We start from the raw sequence: 22,301 nt of genomic DNA, 5'->3' as shown, positions 1-22,301 counted from the left end.
CTTCAGCAAGAAGTCATATGGGATTAAACACCCAAATAAACATACTGCAGTATTAAAAATCATACAGATACGTCTCTGAATCCTTAGCTTTCCTGAATGCTCACACCCATAAAACAGAAGTATGTGTATGATCACTATTTTAGTTACTACGATGGTTTACCAACCAGTTTCCACCAGCATCACACCCGTCTTAACAAAACAGTAATATTTTAGTTGTGATAAACTCACTGAATGCTGGTAGGCTGGTTACTTATTTAGCAGAAGCCATAGTATATTTGGTCTTAATGTGGATGTGCCAGTTCAGTCATGAACTATAGTCCTGCTTCCATAACTGGCAGTATTTTTGATATCTTATTAAAAACAAGGTATCGTATACACTTTAGGTTAATAAAGTGTCTTTCTCAAAATTGAGTGTTCAGTATTTTATTTAAATTAGTTTCTAAAGCGTATGATGATCTTTAAATGCCCAATAATTCCAGACCTTCAAATACTTTAAAAACTTAGTTGATGGTATAAGGCAGACTTGTTAACCTGATGAAAATGGTCCTTTGATATAAATATTTTAAAATGATATGATATTTGGATGATCATTTTGAAATACTCGTTTCTCAGCTTACACGTTCACCACTGCTTGGTTTTAGCATCATGGTCATTCACAAACTGTACTGTTTATGGTGACACTTTTTTTTTTCTTCCCCAGTCGGATATAATTTATGATGAGCTTTTCTTAAAGCATCATTTTCTGTGTTGAATATGTTCAGCTTTTCAGAGATGATTTTCCTTTCAAACTACAGATTTAGTAATGTTGCCTTCTGTGAACCATCCTATTAGTTCGACTTCTTTGTAAGCCCCGAGAACACTACATGGCGTCACAGTGTTTGGTTTCCATAAGGCGGTTTGATAGCTCTTTAGCCAGGACTGTGTTGTGTGAGTGTTAATACAGTGTAAATTCAATTATTTCTATATGAATTAAACTCTTCATGAAAGAATTCTGTTGTTGATACCCCAGGGCTTTGGACTTTCACTTTCTTGTTTTCACATAATTATCTACATAAACACTTGCATGGAATTCATCTACTTCATGCCAGCAAAGATTTTACTACTGGCACAGTGTTTCCATGTAAATCTTAGGCAATGAGGTTGATTTGCAGTGCAGACTTACTGAAAAATAGAGCTTCCTATCAGTGTTAACTGATAGAAACAGTTTGTGAGCACAGTCTGGATCCCGGGTTCAGGAGAGCAGAGTTCTGGGTGATTATGCTTTCCCTGTGAGATGGAGTATTTTGGATAAGCTACTTTTTTCCCTCCTTTTAAAAACAGTTTTAAGGGTATTTGAGCGTAGAAGAGCTCAGGCTAGAGACCAGTAACTTTTTTCTTCATTGGTAAACTACTCGGTGTTTCTCTGTAAGAGTAAATCCTGTAAAACGTGAAGTTTTTTTACAAAACAAGATGCCTACAGAAAATTTGTCTTCTTTTTGGAGAAATGACAATGGATTTTGGTCTGTTTTAGATCCAAAGTGGAGTATTTCACTTTTGTCCTGGTTTCGGCAGGGATAGAGTTAATTTCCTTCCTAGTAGCTGGTACAGTGCTGTGTTTTGGATTTAGGATGAGAACAAAGTTGATAAGGTACCGATGTTTTAGTTGTTGCTAGGTAATGCTTACACTGGCCAAGGACTCTTTAGTTTCCCATGCTCTACCAACTGAGAAGGCTGGAGGTGCACAAGAAGCTGGGAGGGGGCACAGCCAAACTGGCCAAAGAAACATTCCGTACCATGTGATGTCATGCTCAGTACATAAACTGGGGGAAGCTGGCCGGGGGGGCCGCTGCTCGGGGACTGGCTGGGCATCGGTCGGCAGGTGGTGAGCAATTGTACTGTGCATCACTTGCTTTGTGTATTATTATTATTTTATTTTTATTATTATTTATTATTATAATTTTATTTCCACTATTAAACTGTTTTTATCTCAACCCACGAGTTTTTCTCACTTGTGCTCTTCCAGTTCTCTTCCCCCATCCTACTGGGGTGGGGTGGGGGAGTGAGCGAGCGGCTGTGTGGTGCTCAGTTGCCGACTGAGGTTAAACCACAACAACTTTGTAGTGAGTGAGATGCCTGGGAGCGAGGAGTTCCCCCCAAGCTACGAATCCAGTGGGCAGTGACTTAACGTAAAAATAATTTCAGCATTAAGCCTTGCAGCTCATTTTACCAATCTTAACGTCTTGATTTTGGGAATGCTTCATTGGTTTAAGAAGTATTACATTCTATAACTTGCTTCAGTCTCTCCCTTTTTTCATCCGTTCTTCAAGAAGGTTAAACTTGATCATCGCAAAGTTGTGCTGACCTGTCTGGTGTGTAAGCTGGGGCACCTCTGCTCTGCTGTGCTGCTACTTCAAGGTGTGCATGTGGCCGTAATGCCTAATCACCCTCAGGAAGAAGAAAGTTCATCAGCCTTGAAGTGAAATTGAGATCTAGTTACATTATTGCTACTGAGGTGTGACCAAAAATTGTGAATGTTGAACGAGAGGTTGTCGATTTTGCCCTTTTGGTTGTCATCTCTGTCTCCTGGCCTCATCCTGGCTTTCCTTGTGTGGTGTGGTCCCTTGGGTGCTCCTGTGGGCTTTTCAACGTGGAGTTTTGCATGTTTGTGCTGCAGTATGGACTGCTCGCTTCAGGTCTCCTAAAAGATGCAACATTTGGAATCTGCTGGTATTAAGATGTGAGGTGCAGTCAGAAGGCAGCACTCGGCATCTTTACCTTCTAACACAAGTTCGTTCTTGACATCCAGTTCTGACTTCCATGAATAAGACCCCACCAAATCTAGCCCCTTCCTCCACCAATCATGAACTCCCCATTTTTTCCTCAGTGATCATAGTAAGAAAGATGTTCTAGTTTATATTTGGAAAAATATTTATCTTGTGGATGCTGAAGGAAATCTTTTTGGTTTAATTTGGTTGCTTTCTGGGTAATTGGCTAGAACCTGTACTACGTTATGATTTTCTTTTCCAAAAACAATAAAGAAAATAGACTTGAGTAAGTGTGATTTTTTTTAAAAAAAATTGTTTTTGTTTTTTTTTTTAATCCTATCAGTATAGCAAAGTAAACACAGCACTGTTCACTCCTGGTTTGATGGGATGTATGCTGATCTGCAGGAAGGGAACTTGAATGCATATACTGGAATGTTTAATCAGCTTCCCTGGTATTCTTATTATTACTGTTTCATACTACTTTAGCATCTAACGTGTTTTGATATACACTAACAAGAAGTCATTACTCTAATAGCTTCATTCTTTGATACCTTACATCTTGTATTTTCTGTTTTCATATGGATGTGCACAGATGGGCATGGTTAGTCTCGTGAATTATATGGTGCTGTATGGTGAGGTTCTGGAGAAAAGGATGGATATAGGTTAGTTGTGTTGCTATTTCTGCATCTAATTGGCTGTGTCACCTTGGGAAGGATTATCTCATCTCCGTACTCAGTTTTTCACGTATGCTTGCTATCTACATTGCATTTTATTTTCAGGAGGCTTTCATTTTATTGCCTTTCTTTTAGCATTCTTGGCACAACCTGAGCTTAACCTCAATTAACACTTCCAACTATTAAAATATTATAATGAAGACCAACCATTTTGCTGACATGGACTGGCAGTAACTAATAATAGGCTGCAATTTTCAGAGCAGCCTCAGGGAATTACACCCTCTAAATGCCTGTGAAATGCAGAATTCGTGCACCTGTTTGAGGCTTTTTTTTTTTTAAATACCAACCGTAACATCAAAATCTTTGCATTTGAGTAGTTTTTTGCTCGTATAAATTAGAGACCCCATTGAGCTGAGAGAGGGAAGCTCAGATCTGTATATGCTGATTTTTTTCCTGTTGTTCAGTAGGTAGCTAGTGAAGGGGCACTAATTCAAGTATCCTGGACATCTATTAAAAACAAAGAAAAAAATCTTACAAGCGATTTGGAAGGACAGCTCTGTTATATCTGGATGTCTTCCCTTATCTGCTGGGATGTAGGGAATAATTCATATTAATTGAGTTACTTAATGGCATGATTTTACAGAAGTGGCTGTGCATCAGAGTGTGTTTATGCTCTGATGGGTATGCTCTTTAGATGATATTGATGTTCATCACACTTCTGATGTATTACCACCAACAAGGAGGACAAATAAACTTCAAGAATTTTTTTTTTTAATGATGTTTTTATTAAAATATACTGAAATTATCTTAAGAAGGCAGTGGGCCTTTGAAGTGGTTTTGAAGTGACAGCTCTGGCCGCGCTGAATAGCTGAGGAAGTATAAGCCATGTTTCTCCTTAAGTCTTTGCATAAATGGGTATTGTATTTCCATGCATGGCCTAGTCCTGCTGGGACTGTTTATAGCATTGCTAGTTAAACACACTAATGTTATCTGTCTTCACAGAGTAATGGTTTAAAAATAAATAGCATGGTGGAGAACTTCTCAAAACCTTTGTTTCCTACTGTAAAGTATTACAGAGCTAATATTTCTAATAACTATGCTTCAAGACAAAATTATCCATACTTACTATTAAAATAATTTGCCTTTTGACAGAGTAAGATGACTTCACTATGTCACTTGTGTTTTAGTTGTCCTTACAACTTGAATAAGTCATGTTTTAGCTATGTAAACTGCAGGAAAATCACTTGTATATGTTTTGCAGGTTAAAATAAATCCTCCTTTGCCATATAGGTTTAGTCTAACCTAGGTAAGATTTGCCATTCTAGCTCGATGGGAAACCTCATATAAACGTATTTATATCAGCAAAATCATGTTTCTGTTGGATTAATATCTGCCTCTGGTTTCTTAAGAACTTACATTCTGCCGTCAAACCAGCAGGTATGTACAGGTATAGAACACCTTGGGTCAGCCTTTGGCTCATATAAAGGTGTTCTGAAAAATCACTTGCCCAGTAGACCAGTAGAAAAATTGTTTTAGCCTTACTGCTGCTGAGTTTTCATTACATTCATAATTACCAAATAGCAGTTTTCATTTATAGATGATAGCGGTACAGCCCGATAAAAATCAAGAGTAGTGTTGTGCTTTGGGCAGTTATCTTGAGGCTTTTTTGTTTGATGTCTACAGCTGGATGCAAACATTGAATTGTTTCATGCTTTTCAGAGGTATGTTGGATTTTGGTGTTTGTTTGGTTTTTTTCCCCTTGTGTTTGTTGGCATTGCTTATTTGGTTCCCCAGTACAAGCCCTGGGAGCATCCTTGGTGTGTCTCCCCATAAACATGGGCCCCTTACTTGTGTTTCAGAGGATCTGTTCCCCTTTATGTGACAAAGTAGGGGTTAGCTCCACCAGCAGTGTGGAAGTCCTTGGACTATTCAGAGCAGCTAGAGAGAGAGGTGCTTCAGTGTGGCCTAGGTCAGGTTAGGTTTTCTTGTGCTGTGTTTAATTACGTTTGCAATAGATTGGATGTGTTACAGTTACAAGTAGAATCCAACTCTTTGTTACTGCTCTGTAGGTCTTTGCAGAGACCCAAGAAGGGCTGTGGAGCTGTCTCACACCTCTAACAGATCTACCCAGCTGGAAGCTGTTGCCTGACTTGCTTCCGAAGTCATATGGACTTGCAGTCAGGATTTGCCTTCATGGTGGTTCTTTCCCAGTACAGCTTTTCTGGGAACCAGAAACATACGTACCAGCTGCAGCAAAGCTCAGTGCCTGTGTACACTGGAGCACACATGCAGAAATCCTATGGTAGAGAGCTCAAGCATAAGCCAGTTTGCTTCTGGGGTATCTTGGGAGCTAGGAAGTACTCACTAAGAACTGCACAGGTCTAAGCAATAACAGCTACGTGCCCCTGATCTGAATGTGTCAGTGCCAGAGGTATTGGGTACTTGGACGCAACGTTATCCTATCCTTCTTAGCTTAGATCCCTGAAGGTCAACATCAGTGGGGTGGTTTTCTTTAAGTAGTCACTGTGTGAGGATTAACTAAACCTTAATGAATACAGTTTTCCTCTCTCTGAGGAAAACGGCAGCCTGTGAGTTGCAGGGAGTATGGGAGGTAGCCCCCACTCCCTGGTAGGCTGGGCAGATGCGCAGTGGCACAGTTAGAGGGACCAAGGATCAGTCTGTACTCATCAGTGAGTATGGCCAGGCAGCCTCTGGCTGTCATCAAAATAGCGGGCAAAACCCTAGCTGTCATGCTGGGTACAAGTACGTTTTAACACGCGCACACAAAAAAGCAAAAGAAACACTGAACAAATTCCCTAACTAATTTTTGAAAGGTTATTTTAACTGACGGCAGAGGATGAAAGCAGAAATCCTCTGATGCTCTAAAATAGTATCAGAATCTTTTTTCCACTTTTTTTCCCTATCTGTCTTGTTATTACAGGGCTGATATTATTCATTTGGTTTCTGAAAATACTTTGAAATGTACAGAAGCTCAATGGTGAGATTTTTCAGACTGTTTCCAAGACAGTAGTTTGTTGTCTTTTACTGAATCCTGACAGTTGGAAGCAGATGACTAATTTTCTTTTTGAGGTATTTGCTCTGTGGGTGTATGGCACGACTCCCAAGACAGCAATTCAAGTGTTTTCACCCCGTAAATACATTTTATATTATACTCGGGTTAGTCAGGGAGTGAAGGGTTTTAAAAAAAGTACATATTTTAATAGGGCTGTCTGGTGATTTGAAAAAAACCATTGAGAATGGAGAGAATTAAAATGTATTTCAAGTGAAATCACAAAATCTTACAGCAATTAGGTACATACAAGGTCTAGCGTCTCTCTTGAATATTTGTGCCCCTATTGTCTCATCAGAAAAATCAGGAGGATAATTAAAATGTCAACTCTTTGTATTAATAATAACTAAGGGAATTTGTTTGCTCTAGCTGAGTAGCAACTCTATCGCTGGCGTATAATTCTTAGGCCAAACACTTCCAGCACGTTATCAGGGAGCTCACTCCAGTAGTTATGCTAAGATGAGGTCTGTCTTTGAGGCCTTTGCACTCTAAATCTCTCTGCTGTGACTTGCTCCTGACCTCAGAGCGTTGTTAGTCAGATGCCCTGAGGCTTTTGAACCTGCAGCTCATCATCAGGTCTGCTGCACCTGTCCTTTTACTGCAGCTTCGGAGCATGTTATGTTCCTCTTCCGAGTTCCCATTCCTCTTCTACCCCCAAATCCACCTAATTTTAAAATTAATTTATTCTGCATGTAATTTTGGGGACTAGCTGGGGCAATGTGTTCAGTGGTGTAGTCATCAGGCAAAAATCCCTGCCTCACAACCTCCCTGTTGCTCCTACCCTGAGCTGAATTGTTTCTCAACTCCAGACTGACTGTTCAACTCCCCGCACTGTGGCTAATAGCCCTTCATCAGCCACGGCACAGAGATTCATAACTGCACAGTTTTAATGCAAATGAAATCCTCTCAACCAATCAGACCAAAGGGTATTTCATAGGTGTGAACTAATAGTGCGTTTACGGGTGAATAACTGTATTAAAACACAACACTGTGGATTTTGCTTGACTCGGACTTTTAAATTAAGACGACTGCTAACAGGCATTGTTTCTATAAAGGAGGGAAGATAGGAGAAATAAGAAGTCTGTGTTATTTTTTCATAATTTCAAAGTGATTGAGATTTCAGTGCAAGCTGAAATACTCTGTGTGCATTATAATAATAACTACATGAGCCATACTAGATGCCAACTAAAGAGCTTGTTTAAAATTCTAAATATTACGCAGTAGCATAAAATCAAGAATATGGAGTACTATTGCTGGCCACTGTTCTTGCTGATTGTGTACTACTTGCAAGAAGGATGGGGAATTGTATGGAGAAAAAAACAGCAGGAAGGACCCCGGAAGCGCTCAACTCTCTTTCTGTTGCAGCTCGAATAAATCTTTGCAGGTCTCAGTACTTTCTATCTTCTCATTTCCTTAAATAATGGTAGTTTGAGATTTCACTGCAGTACAGGAGAATCTGTAGAGCAGTAGTTCGGCATTTGCTTGAGCTTTGTACACAGATGCTCAGAAAGCCTCACCCCTGGGAATTTTTTCTGAGCTTGTATGGATGACAATGAAGTAAACAAATCTCTTTGCATTTACCAAAGAAATGACCTAAGTCATGCCAGGTTGAACTATTCCAGAGTGTAAATTGCCTTGTTAATGTCAAAATACCTCTGCTCATCTCTACAATCTAGTCTCTCGTGCTGATGAATTATTAGACCACACTCAGCTTCTATTGCATCTTCTCAGGATATTGGAACTAAGAGGAAAAAACCAGTTGTATACCCAATACAGTGCTGTCTGTTGTCTTCTGGTTTGTTCATGCGGCAAGTGACATGGTGAAAAACATCATCATCTTATTAGTAAAAAAGGGCTAAGTACAGCTGGACATGTTTGGAGAGATTTCCAACCTCCCTTCAAATGGTAGTTTTCCTTCTTGGTTGACCTGTGACACAGCTGATCCCTATGCTGCTGCTCCTTGAGATGCAAAAACAAACCATCACAATAAATGGTTGCAAAAAGCTCTGAATTGTCCCAGTTTCACTGAAGTATTCTATTAAACTGCTGCTTTTCTAAGTGTTTGCTTATATGGAAGAAATGGTTCAATGACAGGGAAGAGTAACCTAGTGCTGACTGCGCACAACGAATACCTGCCCATGCCCCTGTGCTGGACTGCTCTGCATATTTTGACTTGGTTATCTATTTACTCATCTATCCTCAAAATTTCTCTGTATTTGCAAAGCCCAAAATGAAGTCATTAAGAGAAGTTACGGAAGAGTATAGACCTCCGTAATTTTTTCAAGGTCTGAGCAGTTTCTGGATTTGTAATTAAACAAAGAAGCCAGCAGTGACACAGAGGTGGCATGCAGGGAGGATGGACAGACACATGCCTAGGAGCTCCTCTCTTAAAAGATGTTATCCTCCAGTTTCTGAAACAGTCCACAGATATTTGAGTCCAGCTCAACTCTTCATTGTCTCCGATGCTTGCTTACCCTCAGTTCTGTGAATGTGTTGCAGAGGAGATTTTTTTTAAGACTGAACTGCATGTTTACGTCTTAATTCTGGAACCTGGGAGCCTAAACAGTTTAAAAACAAAATGCCCCTCTCCAGACAGGTCTTCTTACTAAAATTGTCCAGTCAAAATCCATTTTTCCCTAGTCAGGATAAGAGGTAAGTATATCTTTGTGTAAGTACAGGGGCTCAGAAGTAGGTGTCAATTAGAAATCTGGGGATTAATCTCTCAGCAAACGAACGGCAGTGAGAAATTTGACACTATAAAGCTCATTTTGCCTCATTTTTACATGACTGGATAGGTACCTGGCTCATTGCTCTGTCTCTTTGGATTCTAATACTACCGACGGTCAAAATGCAGTTATTAAAGGATTATTCTAATTGTGTAAAGTGAAAACTGGTAATTCAGTACCTGAGTAACATCCTCTTTAAAAGACTGATTTAGCAGAAAAACTCTCCTTGCAGGTATGTAATCTGGACAGCTCAGTGACAGTTGGAAAAGCTTCCCTTATGATCTGCGGTAATGCATATGGATATATTTAGCAAGAATGTAGTCTGCTTACACTTTTTTTAATCATTCATTATGAGACTTCACCAGTGTTTCCAGATTTTGAATTGTGGAAATTTGCTTTTATTACAACTTTGTGTTACTGCAGCCAATTTGATGGAAAAGTCCTGAACCTTAATTTCACTTCAAAGCCTGAAATGTTGCTGAACCCTGCTGAGGGAGTTGTGGTGGTGAATGATATTTCATCGTGTTTTTAAAGTCTATTGAATTGCAACTAGATAAATCAAATTATTTTTCTGAATACATCAAATACTTTTTCTTTGAATTGTGCCTGTACAGTATATACAGATAAATAGCTGGAATATATTAGCAAAATAAGTTACATTTTCTGAGACTCAGAATGTTCCTAGTGTCATTTTTTTTGAGAAAACAGAGTAAGCATTAAAATCAAGTAACTTTGCTAAAAAGATTATGTTTCTTTTTGTTTGTTTGATGTTTATTCCACATACTGGTTGTTGCTAACAGTTCACTTTTCGTTCATCATCGTTTGCTTGTTGAAAACCTCCTACCACTATATTCCTAACAAAGGATGTTTAATAGCTGTAAGCTAGCTATGACAGTGGGGTTATTTAACACAGTGCTCTTTATCTTAAATGTTATAGCATCTAGATACTCTGAGTACATCTGATATATGTTCCAGGAATGTCTGTGAACTGTGAAAGTTTGCCGTTTTTATTCACCCTGACAATTTGATCTGAAGCTTTGATTATGATCAACAGAATAAATTTGTCTAACTAATGAAAAATCCTATCCAAAATATAAATCTCATCGTTTTGAAGGTCTATGAAATACTGTGCTATGAAATACTCAGGTTACCTGCTCTTGTAGATCTATAATCCAGATTGTTTTTTAGTGATCTAATTCAGAAAAAGTGTAATATGAGGTTAAACCTTGGCTAATGCTGGATCTTGTACCTTGAATGATACTGGATCTTTTAATGATTGATCTTACATAATCAGCTTTCATTTGGGGTTACTGAGAATTTTAAATAAGAGGGCTCAAGGGTGTTCATGTGGACTGACAGTAGGTATTGAAATAGCCTCCATTAGGAAATACGCAAATGAAACTGTTCCAGTGATGAGGTATGTCGAGCTGTGAGAGGCGTTAGTGTGTAGCGTATTGCTCTGCCCTGTCTGCTTGATTTGTGCTTGGGGGAAATACGGAAGGGAGGAGGCTGGACTACTGTTTCATAGCTTGGAAAACCAGGTTACTTACGGTGAGGGCAGCAGGTAAATGGACTTTTATGGCATCTTAATACTTAGCCTGCTTTCCAGGAAGAGTAGGTGAGCATCTGAGCGATGGCTGAGGGATGAGCTGTAATGGGGAAATGAGCGCAGGGCAAGGGGAGACCCCCTGTCATGGGTTCACCTGCAAAGAATTTGTCTTAAAACTGCTTTAGTGACTTAACAGAAAAGCATAAATGATCATGGAATGCATTTTGCTTGAATATGGCTCAAAGTTTAGTGTGACACCAGAACACCTTTTGGGCAATGACAGCGCCTGACAGTTCCTCTATTAATAATTAGAATTAACTGTATACTTACAAAAAGAAAGGGAGTAGTTATACGAATGGCTGTAAGAAAAGGAAGAGAAGGGTGTTCTGTTGCTGTTGGAACTAGAAAATAAAAACTGCTACTATAGTAGTCAAATGCTTCACTCTAAGACTGTTCTTTGTGGAAACAGCAGAGAAAATGGTATGTATGGATTAGATTTTAAAAAGAACACCCAACCATCCACTGGCCCAAGGATTGCAAGATCCACAAAGCACTGATTTGTGCAAAAATTATTTCTTTTCCTTGACTAAGGAAGATGCATCCAAAGAGATTTCCTGTCTCTGCCTTAGGTGAATTGTTACAATCTCCAAGGTGTCTTGGTACATGTATGTTCAAGAAAGATCTGTAAACAGTCCATGCTCTGAAATACAATAGCTGTAGTGAGGATAAAGAAATGAGAACGTAGGAGGTGGTTTCAGGTAGAGTAATAGTCAGAATGAATGTGACCACTCCAAAGGACAGGCAAATGGATGTATGTAGAGATCACAGAGTTGAAAATAAAGGTAGTCATTGTAGTCCTTTTCCAAAGACTCCTGTGACGCTCTCTTAAAACCTGGTGGCACTCAGTATATGATACAATTTGTGCATCACAGATGGAATTTGTTGTATTCTTTCTGGTTTTCCTATATTTATTTGTAGCGCAGCTGTCTTCTCCTGTTAAGCTTATCTATCTATTGCTTCCCTCCATTTCCAGGTTTTCTCTTAGAAACGATTTTCTTAAACTTTTCCTTTGCCATGTCTGTAATTGAAAAAGCAAAAAACAAAACCAAGTGGGGGGGGGGAATCCCAAATGAAACCATGTCATATTATTTCTGCAGCTAGCACATTTACTTCCAATGGCTGTGCTTTCAGAGCCTATATTCTTTAAGCTTTCTTTTCTCCTTATGTGAAATAAGGAACTCCCCAGTTTTAAGAGTATTGGTTCATGTGTGTAGATGGATTGAGTTAGACACCAGAGGTTGTTACCACCTTTATTTGCTCTGTCTCCTTTGTCTGAGCTGAATAGCTGGACTGGACTTGAAGTAGCTTCTGAAAAGGAGAAAAGCAAACAATCTAGGCAATAATTGCTTTGGCTATCTGACTTTCATTTGCCATCATTCCTGAGTCGGGATGATAAGTTTACACTCAGCTCTTGTGACCTTGAGGATGATTGCTTGCAGCATTTTTAAGACAGAAGTATTTGGGTGAGGATGCTTTCTCTGCACCGGGTGCAGCTGTCCTCTCTTCTTTGGTTCAAACGTCCATCCAGACACACACGGTGTGGTTTATTTTCTGCTTAGAAATGATAATAAGAGACACAAATATCCCTTATTCATTGGAAAATGTGAAATGACATTTAAATTCCATCCATGAGAATAGGTTCTTTCAAAGCCTCTGCGAAGGAGCCTGGGACTGCTTGTTTCATGAACATTTGCTGAGAGCTCTTTAAATTCCTGAACTACTGTCAACTAATAAATGAATATAAATTATCTCTGAAACAGGTTCATTTAACTCTTGTCTAATATGTAGCATTTGGCCTGTCAGAGTCAAAATACTGTGACTTATTTTTGTATGGCAAATTGAGTACTTTGTTTATTAAAATTGCTCATTTGTTATATAATGAGAAGGGCCCAGCTTACTTTTCATGGTATGGATTTAAAGGGCACGTCATCGGTGTTCTCCAGCTGCAAAATATTTTTGATTATCTGTTCATCTTCTGTTACATATTTCATAGGCGGTAGTTAGGTTTTGGAATTAGTGACTCGCATTTTGCTTTCAATTCTGTTGGCCTTAGTGAGGCTCCATACGGAGCAGAATTTGGCTTGCTTAACTGAATGCACTGTATCTGAATACAGACAAATATGTCTATAATTGATATAGATTGCTAATAGTTTACTAGAAGATAAAGCAAACATAATTTGGAGCATGAAACTGGTTTTGTGTTGTAAAGCTGCACCTTCATGTAACATTCCACATTTTTTCGACTTTGAGCTGTGAGTCTTAACTGAAGCTGTAGCTCTGTTACTTTTATTCATGCATGACTTAACACAGACATCGCTGAATGCCTTTTGCTGTGATGTAATTTTTTTTTTTTGTAGAAGCTTCTACATAGTAAGGTATAATTACCATTTTGCCAAAGATTTAGTAAATAATGATGCATATAAGAAATACACAGTTTTAATAATTTCCTTTGATATTGGGGCGGTCACAGACCCGCGATAAAGATTTCTACCCCATCCCCAAATCTACTATGTGTTATTTAGATAGATCTAATGCATTAAAATTATGCAGTGCCTGATGGTTTAAGAGCTGTGTTTCATGATGGCCCGAATTTTACATTCTGTGACCAATAAATGGGGCCTGATCCCAGGCCAGAGGAAGAGAAGAGGTCATGCTGCACCCTCGAAGTCTCGGATTTGGCAGAGCGACGAGAGCCCTCAGCTCTGTCAGGTGTTAGAGCTGCTCTGTGTTTCTCTTCTCCTCCGGTGGTTTTTCCCTTTCTTTTCAGCAGAGCTGAGTTCTGTATGTTGTTGCTAATTGCAGATAATGTAGTACTGACATTTTGAAAAGTATACATAGGTGATATTCACCCAAAGGATGATACTACTATCTTCAGAGATGCTGATACAATTTTGCTGGCATAGACTCATTTAGTGATGAATTGCAGTAATAGCAGTTCAAGACCTACAGCATATTAGTGAAAATGAATCCACTGAGCACTAGTCCCACGGTATTACAACAGCACTTAAAGAACACTGATTTTCTTGAAGGGAGAAAAATCTGATTAAGAAATTTAGCTGCAGGTTTTGGTTCTTGGGTTTTTTTTTGTGGGGTTTTGTTTTTTTTTTTAACACCAGCAGTGTGTTATTTGTATTTGTTTCTTGATGTATGTTATTGTAAGGAATTTAATATACATGAGAAAACCAGGAGAGTGCCATAAACATGGAACATTGTTTTCTGTTTTAGCAGATGGAAGACTCATATGTGCTGCAATAAGCAGAGACGTAGCAGTAGTACTGCTTTTAATTTCTTGTTATAAACTGACGTAACACCTGGATATAAAAGAAAAAAAGATGAACATGCTAAAATTGAGAAGATACGTAATAGTGTACACAGTGGTGTACACACTCTGTGGCAAAAATGTTGTAGAAATGAATGCAATAATTGGAAAGAATTATCCTAATAAAAGGATGGGGCAACCTATTATTGAAATAGTTGTCTAATTTGAGGGAAATAGGGATAAAGACAGGCTTCATGTTAATAATGCGTTGGTGCTTTGCACGAGAACAGAGTGTTCTTTCAGCTCTGGAGTGTGATCAGTGGAGGACAGAAATGTCCTAAGCATAATGCTGGACTCCTTTGTGCAATCTCCTTTAAAATCACCCAGAAGCTAGAAAATTAGAGGGATCTGGAACCCAAGAACTCCTAAACCAGGAGAAAATACGCAAGTATGCATATACCTTCTTTCTTCCTTCCCCATCTCTACATCCTTCATGTCTAGCTGGGAGGGGGCATGTTTGGGACATGCCTAGAGCATATAGAAAAGTAGCTTAAAGTGGCTCCAGGTAGAAACCCTCTTCTGCTCTTGGTAAGTTTTAAGGCAGCACCTTTGTATGTTGTTGTGTTTACAACCCCCCATCTGAAATCTTACTTTAATTTGTAGACACTTTGCTTCCAATTTTTATAATTAACCTCGACCACTGGTGTAACTGCCACTGGTTACAGTTAATGTCAAAGAAATATTAAAACATTTTAATTGTCTCTTCCACATACCACAACATGTTTGAAAAGATTTCAAAATGTGTCATGTATCTTTAGATGGTGATTTCACCATTGCTGGGGAACCTATGGCCGGGGAAAGTAAAGGAGTGCTAATAAATAGGCTCTTTTTGGTCAAATATAATGTAGTCTTGCAGACTCTAATACACAAGTCTGTGTGTATAAGAGGCAGTAGAGATATTCTGAAGAACCAGGGTTTATGGATAGTTCCACTATTTTAGGGCTAATATAGGCTACAGCTTTGTCAGGTTGACAACTACAGAAGGATTATTTGAAGATATGAGCAATCATCGATAGTTTGGGCAAGATCTCTTTTGTGCTGAGGGCAGGGATACACTCCTAATGTTAAAACTAGGGTTTAAATGGGTCTGCTTATGTGAGAGCAATAAAAAAAAAAAAAGTACTTGCTGCACCTGTTGCTCTACTGTCTTTGGGAAAAGATGAAAATTTGATATATAAGTGTATGGAGGAAGCACTGGTATTTATAGCAGATGACTTTGTGGGTAGATGTGTGTGTTCATACACACAGGGTTCTTGATCAGATGATGGGTTATGATGAAGAAATATTTTTCTATATTTGTGATTTGACAAGCAGCATGCCACTTCTTTCCAATTCTCTTGCGGTTTCTGTAAGTTAAGAAAGTCAGAGGAATACTTTTTCTGAATAATAATTAAAAAAAAAAAATAAAAAAAATCAGTAAGCCTGTGTTGCTTTCAGCTATAGATCAAGAAGCTTCCCAGTCTGAAGATTCAGGACTTGACGAGGTATTCTAAAAATACTATAACCAGCTGTAAAATAAACTAAAAATGCTAAGGCTGTGTTGACAGCATTGTCCAACAGCTAAGATGATTTTTTTTAATGAAAACCATTTTGAATTTTTAGGATTAACAAAATGATTTCTACATTCCTGGAGAAAGAGTTGAATTACAACTCTTAAGATGTACCCGTTTGACTCAAATGAAAACATATGCTGCTTCAAGTAGCACAAGCACAAGCTACTGGTTTCTAATTTTAAAATCTAGATTTCTTCTGACAAATTATGATTTAATTACAGAAGTATTTAAAAACACACAAACAGCATACATACATTCTGAGGTGCATTCATTGAATAAAGATAAGCGAACTAAGGCAAGTAAGTCTGCAAAATGCTTGTTGAAGTAATATAAGAGATGCGTTGAACTGTCTAGGTAAAGGCTAAAGACTGTATGGTGTTATAGTAACTATTATTTTTAATGCCTTACAGGTTGATTTAAGTAATGTAAGTTAGGGATAAACCAAATTTTGTTTCTTTATGCTTGAGTTTCTCATGTGTAGAGTAGTGTGAATGCTGTAAAGAAGACTTTATAGTCAAAGTTTTAATTTAATTTCCTTCTGAAAGAAATATCATTAAAAATACAGAAGATGAAAGTAAAACAGACAAGATTCATATGCCATTAATGGAATTGTATTAACAGTTGTAATAATATCCCTTAATCTTGAAAAAGGTAAGTCTCTTACAGAATTAAGGTTTTTCTGCTGCTTTTCATGCTGTGTGAGCTATTACAGTTAATACAAGTTGCTGATGTGAAAGCATCCTTGCTAACCCTGTTTGGAGAGCGGCTTGTTCTGTGCTCATTAGAAAAGGTACAAGAAGAGATATTATAGGTCCTTCGTTAAATAACTACTTAATTACATCCTAGGACAATCAGATACCAAATCTGTGAATACTGCTGGTGGGTTTCCCTAGGACTCGCCTCTAAAGCAGCAAAACTCAGTCTGCGTGAGAAGCACAACGTGTAACGTCTTGGTGTGCTGCGGAGGAACGCGTCAGCGGCAGGTGCAAATTTACATTAGCAAATTCAAGGGCAGCACTTGTTAGAAAAGGCATTTAAAACAGCTTATACTCATTTAAAAAGCTTCTACTCACCCTTCTCTGTGAGCTTCTCCTTTCTCTAGCTCCTGTATAACACCCAACAACACTTTTATGGTTTCCTGACTAGAGCTGATCAAATTTTCCATCATCTGAAGCTGCGCTTTCAAGTCCACAACTTCCGTGTGAGGCACGATTTGTTGGCATTCCCCGCTCACCGCGACGGCCGTCTGGCAAGGCTGGTTCTCCTCCATAGGCGAAACGTTTATCTGAAGGGTCTGTTCGTTACATTCGGTGGCTTGGCACTGTGCCTGCAATGAGCAGGCTTGAGCATCTCCTGCCTGGGGCTGAACACCGTTCAGGTGCACGGTCCTCTTTTTGTCCTCCTCAGCTGTCGGGCACGGTGACCAGTCGGTCTCCGCCGCGAGATTTGTCAGGTCGGGCTGCGAGACGTTTGAACTGGATGCCGGTAAATAAACAGTGGCCACTTCAGTCTTGAAGACCCTCCCGTGGAGGGGCTGGGCGGCCTCCTCGCTCCCCGGCCACCCCACCGCCTGTTTCCCTCGGCTGGGCGGCCAGTCGGCGGCAGGCTCCTCCAAAGCAGGGTCAGCTGAGTTTGGGGGAGGAGGAGGCAGCTCTTTGGGAGAGCTGTGCAAATCGCTGCTTTTCCAGGCCTCAGCCCCATTGTCGCGAGATCCCACGTTGGCGCGCTTGGTGATGTGGGAAATGAACTCCGCTGTCTGCAGGCTGCCGGCCTTCTTGCTCCACTGAACGGCCTCCCCTGAGCTTCTGCCGTCTTTGTCCTTAACATCTATTAGAAACCCGTTGTTTTGACTCTTAAAGGTGTCGACAGTCGAGGCGCTTTTAAGAATATTCCCTTTTTTCCGGTCCAGAGGAAAGGTCTGGTAACACTTTTTAAGATCAGGTGAAGTCTGAACTCCTGTGCTCTTGGTGACGTTGGGTATTGACCTCCGGGCAGGCACTGTCATGTACTTGCGATAAGCCGTTTTGTAGGAAATGGGCTTGGCTTCTCTTTTGTCAGGATCCTGTGTAGTGGACAGCTGTTTGTCCCTCTGCTCATTCTGGGCCTCGCAGATATCTTTAAATCTCACCTGGAGGGCTTTGTTTCGCTTCTTAATCTGCCGGTTGGGATCCAGTGCGTATTTCATCTCCAAAGCGAGTGAAGCTGCTGGCTCAACTTCACTTTCCGAGGTGGTGAGTAAGCATTTGCTGGGCTCCTTACTCACCATGATGCCTGCATGCAAAAACAGTTCAAAAAGCCTCATGTTACAACAGAAATGCTACTTTCCCCCCCAAGTTTGCAATATTTGAGCTAATTTCCTTGGCTTTGACTGAAATGGCTGCCACTTGCAACCTTTTTGCTCGATTCTCATAATTAAGTCCTAGTGCTTCGTATTAGACTTTGTCCTTTTGCTAGAAAATCGTACCTTTTATCTCGATTTGTTAACACCTGCTCCTCAGAGAGGGTAAAGGTATGCCATTCCTGGGTTACAGGTGAAGTAGTAGGACTGGAAGCAGGCTGGGACTTCTGCTGGGTCACAAAACCCTCTGCTAGTGGGGCCCAGTTTTTGTGGCACCCAGAAGTTTTTTCCAGACCCCTCTTCAGAGGACTGGCACCATGGCTGTCATGCTGGGTGTGCTAGCTCGGCACTCGGACTTCACTGCAAGGGAGTATGGGCTCTCAGGAAGCAAGTCGTCTGAATTTACTTGATAGTTAATAAAAAGTATAGGGAAAATGAAAAACACTTGTCTGTACAACTAAAGAAAAGTCTAGAGCACTGACCGCCTTAATGCTCCTTTAATGCAAATGTTTAGCAGCAAGAAGTGTCAAACTGGCATTATTTTTTACAGTATGCTTGCTTACAAAACATGTTTCTTCTGTGTAATGTACTTTGCATCTTTGTAAGAAATGAATTGGTCGTTAGAGATGTCATTATTTGGATTTTTTTAAAAAATGTACCTCATAGCTAAACCTAAAACCTGGATATGGATTAATTATTATTAGCAACTGGTTGGTACTGCTGTATGCATAAAATTTATGAACTATTGAAGTTTGTGGAAGAAGTCAGCAGTGCATCAATTAAGGTTTTGCTTCAAATGCAAAACAACCCATCCTTTACTAGAAGCAGTAATGTGTCTTTATAATAGAGCTTCTTATCCCAAAGGATCCTAAAGCACTAAAAAAAAGAGAAAAAACTGTGATGATTCACAGAAATGACTTAATCTGCTATTGAAATATAAGCACCTCCTCAAGGATGAAAAGATGCCAACTGCTTAACACAGCACGTAGCAAAAAAACCCCAACAGCTCTATCGCTGTACAGATCATATGGGATCTGTAGTAATTGGATAGTTGAGACCTCATTTTTACACCTCATTTGAAGTTGTCGGTTTTGCTCTCCTATTGCACAAATTTCTCCCTAATGCTGAGATTTACTGAATTACCAAATTCCCCCTTAATCCAAGTATTCTGCATGTATCTCCTATTTAAACACCAAGGTACCCTCAGAAGTACTCGGAGTACAATGTAAAATGAGTAAAGGGACTTTCAGGTGTGGTATTTGAAATACATTTTTAATTAAAATTCTTTTGTCTATTAAATAAAAAATGTGAAACTCTTGAAGAGTTAAGTGCTACAATAGGTTATGTTTTATGAAGTCAACTCAGTGGCACAAGTGGGTGAATCCTTATGTCTAGTCTATATTCAGTTTTAATTTAAGAAAACATAATGGAGAAATCATTTTCAATGGAAAATTGAATGTTTAGGGGTTTTTAAAAGGAATAGTTTCCCAAAAGTTGTTAAGACACATAAATATGCATGGCTGACAATTTGTGTACTGCAAGGTTGGACTTCTGGGTTATCAACTTGCTTTCAAAAAATCTAATGCAAATGTGTCATTACCTGATTTTTTTTTTTTTTTTTTCATGTTTCACTTCCCTGGTCCCAGTAATTTGCAAACAAGTAACTGAAATATTCTGGAGTCTGCCCAGTTTGCCTTTTTCTATCTAACTTGTCAGGTTCAGGTAGCAGTGAGTGAGCAGCAGTCATTTTAGAAGGGGAAATTTCTATCTGAATCTGTGTGATGTAGAAAGTCTGTAGAAAGCAAAACGGGGGAAGATTTAGGACAAAAATGTTCAAATAATGGACTAGATTGCTAGATACTAGTTTTCAAACTATGTATGTATATACAGACCCAGTACCTGATACCAGGGTGACTAAGCCCCTCTTTTGGGGGAGAATAGATTATAAAATGGAAATGCTAGAGGGAAGCCTTTCATACATGATGTACAAATATAGAGAAATTCTGGGGGGGGTGTTAATTAACCACAATATGAATGTCAGGAATCTTTTGTTCAGTTGAGACCCTGAATGAGGAGTCAGTTTTGCTTTGCGGGGAATATTAGTATCCTGTACTGGCTGTTTTGGGCTGTCTTTTAATGTTTGCCGAGTGAAGTTATGCCTTTATTTGACAGACATTCTGCATACGGAGCCCCACTAGTTCACAGCTTCCAAAGATGGTGATGGTAGGAAATACAGACATACATCCATCTGTCTGTCTATCTGTCTATCTTGGGGTGGAATTTTGGAATGCTTTAGTGAATAATGAAGTGCCTTATAAGATACAAACCCAATCCATTAGCCTGCAACTGGACAAACATTAGTTTTAGACACAGCTAAAATATGTTGTAAAAACTACTGTCAAAAGCAAAAACTCTGCACTTTCATTAATGTAGAACTACTGAAAGGAAATCTTCCATAACGGTCTGGTATATTAATGAGTTTACAAAAAAACTAAATACAGTAACACAACCGCCATTATATCCATTAGTTCAAATCTGCTAATGTGAGTTCATGCACTACTAAGAAATTGTAGCAAATATGAAATGTTGCATTTACAAAGATGTGAAATATTCAGTAATTACATCTGAAAAGAGGGCACACACTTCTACCCATAAAAGAGGCTTACAAAAATTGGTTGTTAGATCTGAAAGTCACTTATTACAACCATCTCTTAGGATACCTCAGAGTTGTCAAAGTGAGTTTTCTGGCACTTGGTTACTTGACAGTAGGATCCACTAACATACAATTATTGTAAAGTATTGGCTTGATTTTATGAGTGTACCTCTGATCTGTCTCAATTTTCAGATAATTTGCGATACCGCTTTAATCCTATGATCTTTGGGGCTGCCAGATCACTGGGTCTCTTTGGAATGACTTAATAGGTGGAATTAATGGAGTCTGTAACCCAGATGAAACCAGGAGTCTGGTGATATTCTACAGAATAGAAATAGATAAATGGGGTACTGTATTCTGTGATGCAGTTAATTTTAAGCATGTCTTTAATAGCCAATAAATTTATTCTTCAAAAATTGCTTGTCTCTCTTTCCCAATTGCACAGGCCTGATTGATTTAGCTAATCTAGTTTCTTCTATTCCCACTAGTAGCTCGGACTAATAATTTCATAGATATCTGTGATTAAGAATGACAACAACCAAAAGAACTAAATTTTTTTAAGCCTTACTCGGATCTCGGTGTCTCCAAGGAGAACTATATGTGCACATTTGATAAAAGAACGGTTGAGCAAATGGTTGATTGCAAGTTAAATATTTAACATGGAAGAGTTTATATTATACTTTTTCGTTTTGTTTCACTTTTGTTTTGGGCAAGGTGTTGACTCCAATTTTGGCTTACTTAGGCATTAGCATTTACAGTTAATCGTTCAACCTGTACTTGAGGTCAGACCGGTGCTAGAATTCTGCCCTCTTTCCGCTGAAGTTAGCGCCAACATTCATACTGATTTCCCGGGGAATGGGAGCCATGCCATGGGCACAGACTGAACCCAGACTGGGAGACTGAAAAAGGAAATCTCGTAATGTGTCTCCTTTCCCTGCACTACTTATCTGTAATTCTGCTGCCCATTACTCGTCTTGGTAGTGTTTTCTGGAACACAAGGCAAGGCTGGCATACACAAAATGTGTGGCTGTGAAATACGATAGAAGCTGCAGGATTTTTGGATACTTAGGAAACTAAAGTTTCTCAGTTTGCATGAGTACTGCAGAGTTTATGGCTTAGTCTGTCAGGGGGCTAATAAAGGCTTTGAATTTGAATTTTAGTTGCAGATGCCAATTAAATACAGATAATAGATTTAAACTTTTTGTCTTAGTTACTCTAAACAAACCCTGATTGCATGAGATGATTTGCTAAGCTAAATATTTAACTAATCACAGAGTTTATTTTTCAGTTTTTAGCCTTGTTTATAAACTTCTGGCTGATTACCCTGAAGCAGTCTTCCCTTATGTTTGAATATGGAAATAAACTACTAAATAATAACAGTAATAATAAAGTGATGCACAGAGCAGCCTTAAGTTAGTACAAAATCTTCAGGGTAAGTTATGGAAACCACCTTCTTTATGATTTCAGGTTCTCCGTAGCATGTTTTAGTCAATTAAATAAATCCTTCCCTTTCAGTTCTCCATTTATTGATGCTGTCCAGATTTCTTCCCCTCAGTTCAGCAATGCAATGGGAATTTCTAGGAAGGAGACCTATTTTATGTGATTCTTGCCTCGA

The 22,301-nt window shown here is 39.1% G+C and overlaps 2 protein-coding genes across 4 annotated transcripts in view; one reads left to right on the top strand and one right to left on the bottom strand.

Moving 5' to 3' along the window:
- DOCK1 (dedicator of cytokinesis 1) overlaps positions 1-22,301 on the top strand; it is a 303,352-nt gene that overhangs the window by 101,053 nt on the left and 179,998 nt on the right. The window lies entirely within an intron of this gene.
- Positions 1-22,301, bottom strand: part of FAM196A (family with sequence similarity 196, member A) — a 53,528-nt gene that overhangs the window by 16,633 nt on the left and 14,594 nt on the right. Inside the window, exons 2-3 of one of the 3 annotated variants that reach the window (XM_009325859.1) lie at positions 16,769-17,966; positions 11,689-12,374 (exon numbers count right to left, since the gene is read on the bottom strand). In XM_009325859.1, the coding sequence (XP_009324134.1) occupies positions 12,368-12,374; positions 16,769-17,961 (1,200 nt within the window). In that variant the 5' untranslated portion in view covers positions 17,962-17,966 and the 3' untranslated portion in view covers positions 11,689-12,367. Of the gene's footprint in view, positions 1-11,688; positions 12,375-13,943; positions 15,489-16,768; positions 17,967-22,301 lie in introns of those variants that run through there. The other 2 variants (XM_009325858.1, XM_009325856.1) reach the window with 2 other exon arrangements.

Source organism: Pygoscelis adeliae, unplaced genomic scaffold, assembly GCF_000699105.1.
Source record: "Pygoscelis adeliae isolate BGI_AS28 unplaced genomic scaffold, ASM69910v1 Scaffold4, whole genome shotgun sequence".
Classification (NCBI taxonomy): Eukaryota; Metazoa; Chordata; class Aves; order Sphenisciformes; family Spheniscidae; genus Pygoscelis; species Pygoscelis adeliae.
This window is presented reverse-complemented; position numbering and strand designations above follow the sequence as displayed.